This window comes from Oncorhynchus tshawytscha, linkage group LG03 (assembly GCF_018296145.1).
Source record: "Oncorhynchus tshawytscha isolate Ot180627B linkage group LG03, Otsh_v2.0, whole genome shotgun sequence".
NCBI classification, from domain to species: Eukaryota; Metazoa; Chordata; class Actinopteri; order Salmoniformes; family Salmonidae; genus Oncorhynchus; species Oncorhynchus tshawytscha.
The window spans coordinates 56,936,475-56,947,267 of NC_056431.1; the positions used below are offsets into that span (position 1 = coordinate 56,936,475).

The 10,793-nt window shown below is 42.1% G+C and overlaps 1 protein-coding gene across 1 annotated transcript; it reads left to right on the forward strand.

Annotated features, from left to right (window-relative positions):
* Nucleotides 1-952: 952 nt before the first annotated feature.
* LOC112239598 (GDP-Man:Man(3)GlcNAc(2)-PP-Dol alpha-1,2-mannosyltransferase) lies at nt 953-4,067 on the forward strand. Its single transcript, XM_024408039.2, has 5 exons — nt 953-1,278; nt 1,579-1,800; nt 1,918-2,289; nt 2,453-3,036; nt 3,157-4,067. Exons 1-5 carry the CDS (start codon nt 1,220-1,222, stop codon nt 3,435-3,437), a joined length of 1,518 nt encoding a protein of 505 aa, XP_024263807.1. The 5' UTR covers nt 953-1,219; the 3' UTR covers nt 3,438-4,067.
* The last annotated feature ends 6,726 nt before the right edge of the window (nt 4,068-10,793 follow it).

Sequence of the window (10,793 nt, forward strand, 5' to 3'; positions counted from 1 at the left end):
GTAACCCTGGATTATAAATTGTCATGGTCAAAACATATTGATACAACAGTAGCTAAGATAGGGAGGTCTGTCCATAATAAAGCACTTCTCTGCCTTCTTAACAGCAAGGCACGTCTTACAGGCCCTAGTTTTGTCGCACATGGACTACTGTTCAATCGTGTGGTGAGGTACCACAAAGAGGGACTTAGGAAAATTGGCTCAGAACAGGGCAGCAAGGCTGGCCCTTAGATGTACACAGAGAGCTAACATTAATAATATGCGTGTAAATCTCTCCTGGTTCAAAGTGGAGGAGAGATTGGCTTCATCACTACTTGTATTTGTGAGAGGTATTGACATGTTGAACTACTGGCACACAGCTCAGACACCCATGCATACCCCACAAGACATGCCACCAGAGGTCTCTTCACAGTCCCTAAGTCCAGAACAGACTATGGGAGGCGCACAGTGCTACATAGAGCCACGACTACATGGAACTCTATTCCACATCAAGTAACTCATGCAAGCAGTAAAATTAGATTTAATAAAACAGATAACAATGCACCTTATGGAACAGCGGGGACTGTGAAGCAACACAAACATAGGCACAGACACATGCATACAAACACACGATAACATACGCACTGTACACCCACGTACACATGGATTTTGTAGATATTTTGTAGATATGTGGTAATAGATTAGTGGCCTGAGGGCACACACTTAATGTGTTGTGAAATATGTTGTGAATGTATTGTAATGTTTGTATAATTGTATAACTGTCTTAATTTTGCTGGACCCCAGGAATCCATGACAAATACATATATAAAAAGCTAGTGAATTCACACTCCAGAACAGTAGGCAGACACAGCCTACACAGTAGGTGGAGGCATGCACCGCTAATTTACGAGTATGTTTGCAGACCGCCATAATACCATAGAAGAAGAGGAGGAGCAGACAGCTACAGGAAAAGACGAACATCTTTGGGCTATCACTAACGTTACTTACCACAGCGGCAAAGTCAAAATGTGCTATATATAAATTCTTGCAAATGAACATTTGCTTTTTGGTCTTACTTTAAGGTTAGCAGTGTGGTTAAGGTTTGTGTTCGGTTTCAAATCACATTTTAAGAAGATTAATTGTAGAAAAAGTGTAGAGGTTTATGACGGTGGCTGAAACGACATATTTTTGAGAAAGCTTTTACAAGCACTTCCGGTGTCAAAGTTTGTGTTGTGTTATCAAGATGGCTGGCCATGATCATCATCGTGACCATCTGTCTCTGTGCTTATGTGACTTAATCAGGTAATAATCAATTAATAAATGATGCTGCTTTGTTTCTGATACCTGTCTAACCTTACAATTCTCGCCAACAGAAACTGGATATGAAAAAAGAATGAAGTGACCGTCATAGCTACCTAACGTTAGTTAGTAGCCATATCTATGAAGAGAAGACATTTTACAATCGGAGTAATTTGTATAGACAAACCATTGTCAAAAACTAGTTAAATTCCTAGTTGCCTAGCTACTCAGAACCAGTCAGCCCAGCCACCATGGTGTTATAATTAGTAGTATAACCTTAATTATTTTTTGTCTTGAAAACAGATTACTATGGTCCATGGTGCTGCCATGCGTGTATCTGAGCTTGGTGCTGGCGCTGCTCCTGTTTCTACTCGTCATGGGTGTCCGAATATGGCTGCAGAGGAGTCGGACAGCCCGCCTGGCTCAGAACAGTTCCCCAACTGTGGCCTTCTTCCACCCCTACTGCAATGCAGGAGGGGGCGGGGAGCGGGTGCTCTGGTGTGCCCTCAGAGCGCTTCAGAATAGGTAGGTTTACGCAGTCTGAGCCTATAGTTAGATTTTAATGCATTAGTGGAGTGCTCATGAGCTTAATAACCTATCTTCTTGATATGTTATGTCTCTTCTGTGTCTTCCCTCCCGTAGATACCCAAACGTTTCATTCGTTGTGTACACCGGTGACCATGGGGTGACAGGGGAGCAGATCCTCGAGGGCGCCCAACAACGCTTCAACATCAGGCTGCCTCATCCAGTGACTTTCATATTCCTGAAGAACCGTCTCCTGGTGGAGGCTAGCTCCTACCCCCACTTCACCCTGCTGGGGCAGAGCATGGGCTCAATGTTCCTGGGCTGGGAGGCCCTCACTGCCTTTGTACCAGACCTCTATATGGACTCCATGGGCTATGCCTTCACTCTGCCCATCTTCCGCTACCTGGGAGGATGCAGGGTGGGCAGCTATGTGCACTACCCCACCGTCAGTACTGACATGCTCTCTGTGGTGAGAGAGAGAAACCCAAGGTCGGAACTGTTTATTTTAATTGCATAAAGCATGTTGATATGGTTATTTATTGTGACACAGATAATGTATTTGTTAATAGTTTGGTTGATGTTTTTGTTATCAAACTTGTAATTTGCCTCTGCAGTATTTGTGATGATACACTCCCTCCTATAATCCCAACAGGTTCAACAATGCAGACTATATCTCTGCTAACCCTCTTCTTAGTATGGCCAAGGTAATGTACTACTGTGCCTTTGCTCTGATCTACGGCCTAGCTGGCTCCTGCAGCGACGTCGTCATGGTCAACTCTACCTGGACACTGGGCCACATCCTGGCCCTGTGGCGCGCACCCAGCCGCACCGGTGTGGTCTACCCTCCCTGTGACGTCCGCTCCTTCCTCAACATCCCATTGGAGGATGAGGTGGAAGGGGAGGGGCTCGATGACAGGAAGTGCCATTCGATAGTGTCTGTGGGTCAGTTCCGACCAGAGAAAGACCACCGGCTGCAGATTAGGGCCTTCCGGAAGCTTCTGGACAGGAAAGGGGTAGGTCCAGGAGGGCGGGATTCTCTGAGGCTGGTGTTGATTGGTGGCTGCCGTAACCAGGAGGATGATGATAGAGTGCTGATGCTGAGGGGGTTGTGCCAGGAGCTGGGTGTGACAGAAAGAGTTGAGTTTAAACTTAACGTTCCCTTTGATGAGTTAAAGAGGGAGCTGGTGGATGCCACCATTGGTCTGCACACCATGTGGAATGAGCATTTTGGCATAGGTATTAATTTTTATCTATACCATCTTATTATCTTCTGTTTTTAAGAGAAGTGTTGTACATTCCAAACATATCCATCTGATCCCAGTTCCTACTCTCTGCATCCTCTCTCTCCTGTCTCAGGTGTGGTAGAATGTATGGCTGCAGGGACAGTCATTCTGGCTCACAAGTCCGGCGGCCCCAAGCTGGACATTGTGGTTCCCTATGAGGGCGGGCAGACTGGCTTCCTGGCCGACAGCGAGGACAGCTACGCTACTGCCATGGAGACCATCCTGGCACTGTCGCCGTCGGCACGGCTGGAGATCCGGCGCAATGCTCGACGGTCTGTAGACCGTTTCTCCGACCAGGAGTTTGACGCCAGCTTCCTGTCTTCCATGGAATCTCTGATGGGAAAGCTGGAGTGATGAGGGAAAACCAATCACTCCCCCCTCACAGACTGAAACCCTTCCTCTCTGCTGCACTCACAGGCCTGATTGGCTGGGAAACTGATGGTCTATGAGACCTTTGCTGGCTTTATTCATAGGAATAAGTAAGGATGCTTGTCTAACTTGCTCTGTCTTGCTAGAGTTCCAGTGAAGGGACTTGCTGGAAATTCTATTGATGTTTACACTCAAAAAGCACTTGGTCCTTATATCTAGTCCAATACGGCAGAGGGATCAAACATTGTGCTTTTTTTTCTCACTGTGATTTTTTTTCTTGCTCTGTTATGGGACTATGGTTCAGAATTGTAGATATTATACAAACAATGCTTTTTTTTAAAAAAAGGAAATGTATTGTTAATTTGTCTGAATCTTAAACGTAAACTTGTTGTATTTTGTATATAATTTTTATTTACTCTTTAAAGTCCCTCCAAGCAACAACGATACCAAAACATTTTCAATGCCCAAATAATTTACATCTTGTCAATGCTTGCTTATGTTATACTTTAACCTGTGGCAAGAATAGATAGCCCTTGGTCAAAACTTTAACCTGCAGTTTAGAAAAATGCAAGATGCGTCTGTACTTAAAATAAATAAATATATATTTCACCTTCATTTAACCAGGTAGGCGAAGTAAATACAATATAGCAAGTAAAACACTGGAATGGTAGATTTGCAGTGGAAGAATGTGCAAAGAAGAAATAATGGGGTGCAAAATAAATACAGTAGGGGAAGAGGTAGTTGTTTGGGCTAAATTATAGATGGGCTATGTACAGGTGCAGTAATCTGTGAGCTGCTCTGACAGCTGGTGCTTAAAGCTAGTGAGGGAGATAAGTGTTTCCAGTTTCAGAGATTGTTTTTGTTTGTTCCAGTCATTGGCAGCAGAAAACTGGAAGGAGAGGTGGCCAAAGGAAGAATTGGTTTTGGGGGTGACCAGAGAGATATACTTGCTGGAGCGCGTGCAACAGGTGGGTGCTGCTATGGTGACCAGCGAGCTAAGATAAGGGGGGACTTTACCTAGCAGGGTCTTGTAGATGACCTGTAGCCAGTGGGTTTGGCAACGAGTATGAAGCGAGGGCCAGCCAACGAAAGTGTACAGGTCGCAGTGGTGGGTAGTATATGGGGCTTTGGTGACAAAACAGATGGCACTGATAAACTGCATCCAATTTATTGAGTAGGGTATTGGAGGCTATTTTGTAAATGACATCGCCGAAGTCGAGGATCGGTAGGATGGTCAGTTTTACGAGGTTATGTTTGGTAGCATGAGTGAAGGATGCTTTGTTGCAAAATAGGAAGCCTATTCTAGATTTACCTTTGGATTTGGAGATGTTTGATATGAGTCTGGAAAGAGAGTTTACAGTCTAACCAGACACCTAGGTATTTGTAGTTGTCCACATATTCTAAGTCAGAACCGTCCAGAGTAGTGATGCTGGGCAGGTGCAGGCAGCGATCGATTGATAAGCATGCATTTTGTTTTACTTGTATTTAAGAGCAGTTGGAAGCCACGGAAGGAGAGTTGTATGGCATTGAAGCTCATCTGGAGGGTTGTTAACACAGTGTCCAAAGAAGGGCCAGAAGTATACAGAATTGTGTCGTCTGCGTAGAGGTGGATCAGAGACTCACCAGCAGCAAGAGTGACATCATTGATGTATACAGAGAAGAGTCGGCCCAAGAATTTAACCCTGTGACACCCCCATAGAGACTGCCAGAGGCCCGGACAACAGGCCCTCCGATTTGACACACTGAACTCTATCAGAGAAATAGTTGGTAAACCAGGCGAGGCAATCATTTGAGAAACCAAGGCTATCGAGTCTGCCGATGAGGATGTGGTGATTGACAGTCGAAAGCCTTGGCCAGGTCAATGAATACGGCTGCACAGTATTGTTTATTATCGATGGCGGTTAAGATATCGTGTAGGATCTTGAGCGTGGCTGAGGTGCACCCATGACCAGCTCGGAAACCAGATTGCATAGCAGAGAATGTGCGGTGGGATTCAAAATATTCGGTGATCTGTTTGTTGACTTGGCTTTCGAAGACCTTAGAAAGGCAGGGTAGGATAGGTATAGGTCTGTAGCAGTTTGGGTCTAGAGTGTCCCCCCCCCCTTTGAAGAGGGGGATGACCGCAGCTGCTTTCCAATCTTTGGGAATCTCAGACGACACAAAAGAGAGTTTGAACAAGCTAGTATTCGGGCTTGCAACAATTTCGGCAGATAGTTTTAGAAAGAAAGGGTCCAGATTGTCTAGCCTGGCTGATTTGTAGGGGTCCAGATTTTGAAGCTCTTTCAGCTGACTGGATTTGGGAGAAGGAGAAATGGGGAAGGCTTGGGCGAGTTGCTGTGGGGGGTGCAGTGCTGTTGACCGGGGTAGGGGTAGCCAGGTGGAAAGCATGGCCGGCTGTAGAAAAATGCTTATTGAAATTCTCAATTATAGTGGATTTATCGATGGTGACAGAGTTTCCTATCCTCAGTGCAGTGGGCAGCTGGGAGGAGGTGTTCTTATTCTCCATGGACTTTACAGTGCCCCAAAACATTTTTGAGTTTGTGTTGCAGGAAGCAAATTCCTGCTTGAAAAAGCTAGCCTTGGCTTTTCTAACTGCATGTGTATATTGGTTTCTAACTTCCCTGAAAAGTTGCATATCACGGGGGCTGTTCGATGCTAATGCAGAACGCCATAGGATGTTTTTGTGTTGGTTAAGGGCAGTCGGGTCTGGAGAGAGCCAAGGGCTAAATCTGTTCCTGGTTCTACATTTCTTGAATGGGGCATGCTTATTTAAGATGGTGAGGAAGGTGTTTAAAAAAACAAAAAACAGGCATCCTCTACTGACGGGATGAGGTCAATCTCCTTCCAGGATACCCAGGCCAGGTCGATTAGAAAGGCCTGCTCGCTGAAGTGTTTCAGGGAGCGTTTGCAGTGATGAGTGGAGGTCGTTTGACCGCTGACCCATTACGGATGCAGGCAATGAGGCAGTGATCGCTGAGATCTTGGTTGAAAACAGCAGAGGTGTATTTAGTGGGCAAGTTGGTTAGGATGATACAGTGGGGCAAAAAAGTATTTAGTCAGCCACCAATTGTGCAAGTTCTCTCACTTGAAAAGATGAGAGGCCTGTAATTTTCATCATAAATACACTTCATCTATGACAGACAAAATTAGAAAAAAAATCCAGAAAATCACATTGTAGGATTTTTAATGAATTTATTTGCTAATTATGGTGGAAGACACATTTCAGTTGAATGCATTCAGTTGTACAACTGACTAGTATCTTCCCTTTCCTTTCTTGTCTTTGTGCTCTGTAGTTCATTCCTCTCCCAACTGTTCATCTGAATGATCTGTCTCAAGGTTCCTTCAATATCCTAAATGTTGCAGATAGAAATCTAATATATAAAGCTGAAATGGTCATTTCTTGTGCATGACATGTATTTTCTACACAATACATTTCTATGTATTAAGGCATTAAGCCCCTGGTCTTACCTGGGCAGGTTGGGGTGTCTCTGTCTGGTGGCTCTGTGTCTGGGCTGAAAATATGTCTGTTCTGTTAATTAATATCAATAACCACGTTTCCATGCGTGCAAAGTCATACTGTATAAAACAAATCACTACAGCTGTAATGGAAACAGTTTCGGGTATAATTGTATAAATAATGACATAATTTGTTCGTTTGGCATGGTGGGATCTTTTTATCTCTTCAAATTAATTATGCGAGAAATGGTGGAAAAGCATGTATGCGCAAATATTGATATAAATACCATATCGAAGTAAACTTGGAATCACAATGATATGATGTGTGTTGTCCTCCCACTACGACTCGGAAAACCATGCAATTGAGGACAGGTGCCAAGATGGCGGCTTGAACAGATGCTTTTTTACCGAGCTCCGTGCCAAACTTCAGAAAGATTGTGAAAAAAGTTTAGTCGTTACTATTTTTATTTGTTCAAGATATAAGACTTTCCTGTGACTGGAATAATAATTGGATAATTTATTTCGGCATGTCCAGGCAGTCGTGACAAAAAAAGAAAGGAAGAAGTTAGCTGTTCTATTGCTAATCAACAAGAGAGAAACGTGCTTATAGACAACTGGCATAACTACGCTTGCCCTATGGATAATATCATGCTTTCGAATGCTGTTGAAGATGACGAATCCCCCGGTTACTCCGTGCAAACCTCCACCCTCCAAAAAAAAAAAAACATGAACTCTGACATCGTGGCTACCCTCTCCTTACTCATCAACTCCAGGTGTGACGCCATTGAGAAAATGGTAGGCGCGAACACCATGGTTATCGAAGGCATGAAAAAGACTGGAGTTTGCATGTGGTGAAATCAATGATGTGAAAACGAGTGTCAAAAGTTGAAAAAAGTGTGGAAAATAATAACTATGTCCACCATAGACGTCTCACTGATCTGGAACAATACACAAGAAGATGGAACCTGAGACTCTACGGCTTGCCAGAGGTGGAGAATGAAGATGTGCGAGGAGAGGCTATCCGCATCTGCCAAGAAGTTAAGCTTGCAGAGAAGAACAAAGTTGGTGATACCATCGACGTTGTGCATCGCCTCGGCAAGAAGCAACAGCAAAACGATTCAAGATCTAGGGGTATCATCATCCTCTTCACTGCCAGATTCTACAGGGATGCTGTCTGGAAAGCTGCTAGGAAGAACGCCTTCCTTCAGAGCCATGGTATGCGTTTCGCCGAGCATCTCAGCCCGGAGGACATAGAAAGAAGGAACAAGTTGTGGCCAACGATCAAGATAGCACGAAATGAGGGAAAGGCCGCTTAATTCGTCGGAGAACGAGGCTTCATCAACGGTTCAGAAATCCATATTCCTCCCTAAAAGGAACAGGTTGATGGTTTCAGCCATGGTATTCTCATTGTCCTTATGTTGTTTACCTAACAAGCATCAGGTGACTATTTTTCAGGAATACTCAGGTTCTTCAATTTATTAGTTTGTTCTTGTATGACCAGAAGACCTATTTTGTTTACAAACTTCCGAAGAAGATTGAAAGCTGTATTTATTTTGTATGTATACAGTAACTAAGATACTGTTTTAAAGGGCATACAGGTCTGCTCTGACTACACGGTTATTGTTCTATTTAGTTACTAATACTTATTTCCAAAAAAGGTCTTAGGAACGTTTATATGTAAAACATTTTTTATTCAATTATTTTATGATCAGTTTTCATATGCACTTAAAATAGTAGGTACTCTTTTATTTATTTAAATTGTTATTTTGTATTTTATTTCTCAGAATAGTTCCTGATTACACTAAAGAGGGTTTTTAGTCTCTCTTACTACAAGAACCCTTGGTTTGGTCTTGAACATAATTTTCAGTTGAGTTGAATTTCAAAGCCGGATAACGTTTAGCTCAAAGGTTATGGAATAAGCTATTTTCACTTTAAATTGACTTAAATTGTGCAGATATCAGTTCCTTATAGTTTACGTTCACTGCTCCTACGTCTTTGACTACGTTCACTGCCTCTACGTCTTTGACTACGTTCACTGCTCCTACGTCTTTGACTGCTCCTACGTCTCTTACTACAGTTTATACTTTTATATAATATTTGTTGTTTTGTCTTTGTCTATAGTTTCTCTTAATGCTAGGGGGTTACGAAACAATGTGAAGCGCAAGGCATTATTTTTATTAGCTAAACAATTTCGAACAGATTTTTGCTTTTTTTCAAGTCTCACTCAATTTCAGCTGATGCCAACTTCTGGAGGTCACAGTGGGGCAACGATATTTGGCACTCCCAAGGATCTGAACGCTCCACCGGTGTCACTACAATGAAAAATACATTTGGTGGTAATATTCTACACTCGGACTGTGACCCCTTTGGTCACTTTATTTGTCTTGTGATCAGTTACAATGACATTACTCTCATTACTGTAAACTTCTACGGGTACAACACCAAACATGAGAATGATGAGTTGCTTGAATCTATAGAGAAACATATCCTTCATTGGTTATCTAAATTTCCCAATTTGTTATTATTGATAGGAGGGGACTTTGACATTACTATAGATAATTCAACTGATAGATGGCCCCCAGGTAGGCCAACCAATCAGAATTTGGGTTTAATACTTTTTATGGTAAAGTTTGATCTTACTGATATATGGAGAGAGAGGTTTCCGGCCGATAGATCATTCACTTGGAGTAACAAAACAGGTTCCAGACAATCCAGAATATATTTTTGGCTTATATCCAAATGTATTGATAGTGAGTGTGTTATTAAAAATATTTGTACTAATCCCCTTACAGACCATAGGACCATTTACATTGATATCAAAATATTTACCCCTGATACTAACCTGGGTAGCTCATCCTACTGAAACTAAACTAAGCTCATTATTAAATAATGATATAGTTGCATTTGAGGTTAAAGATCTGCTCTCACACTTTGGGAAAGGGCTTGTGAAGAAAAATCTTATTGCAAGAACTGGGAGCTCTTTAAATTTGAGGTGTCCAAATACCTTAGAAAATATGGTAGTAATCTTGCTAAGACCAGAAGAGCTGAGGAGGAAAAGGTGATCATTAAGATAACTTCCCTTTCTCAGAGGTCCCCAGCTGGCCTCTCAGGGGAGGAGAAGATGGAACTAATTGAGTTACAAAATAAACTGGATAATATATATAGATTAAAAGCAGAAGGAGCCTTTATTAGATCTAGGAAAAAATGGATTGAGGAGGGAGAACAGAATTCATCCTATTTCTTTAGACTTGAGAAATTTCACTCTTAAAAACTACACTATCCATAAGTTAAACACTGATGGTGCTATTATAGATTACCAAAAATTAATCGCTAAATACTGTACCAATTTTTACAGAAAATTGTATAGCTCTACGTACTGTCAGGAGTCCACAGATATGCTTTTTTAACTCACTGAATAATGTTCACTCTATCAGTGATATAGAATCTAAACAGTGTGATGAACCCATCAAAGTTAAAGAGATTATAGAGTCTATCAAACATCTAAAGAACAATAAATCACCAGGTGTTGATGGAAGTACATCAGAATTTTACAAATTATTTTCTGAACAAGTAGCTCCCTTCATATTTGAAGTCTTTTTAGAGAGTATTAAAAACAATGTTCAGTTTATAACACTGATAACTAAGGCTAAAAAATAAGTGCTGCTCATCGATAACTGGCGTCCAATTTGTCTTCTTAATAATGACTATAAGATATTAGCCTTACGACTTGCAAAAACAATTAAAGAAGTCCTGGATGCAATCATTGATGAAACTGTCTGGCTTCATGAGGAACAGACATATTTCTAACAATGTCAGACTAGTATTAGACATACTAGACTACTCAGACCTAATAACTGCCCCCTCTTCCTACTTGTCCTCATCCTC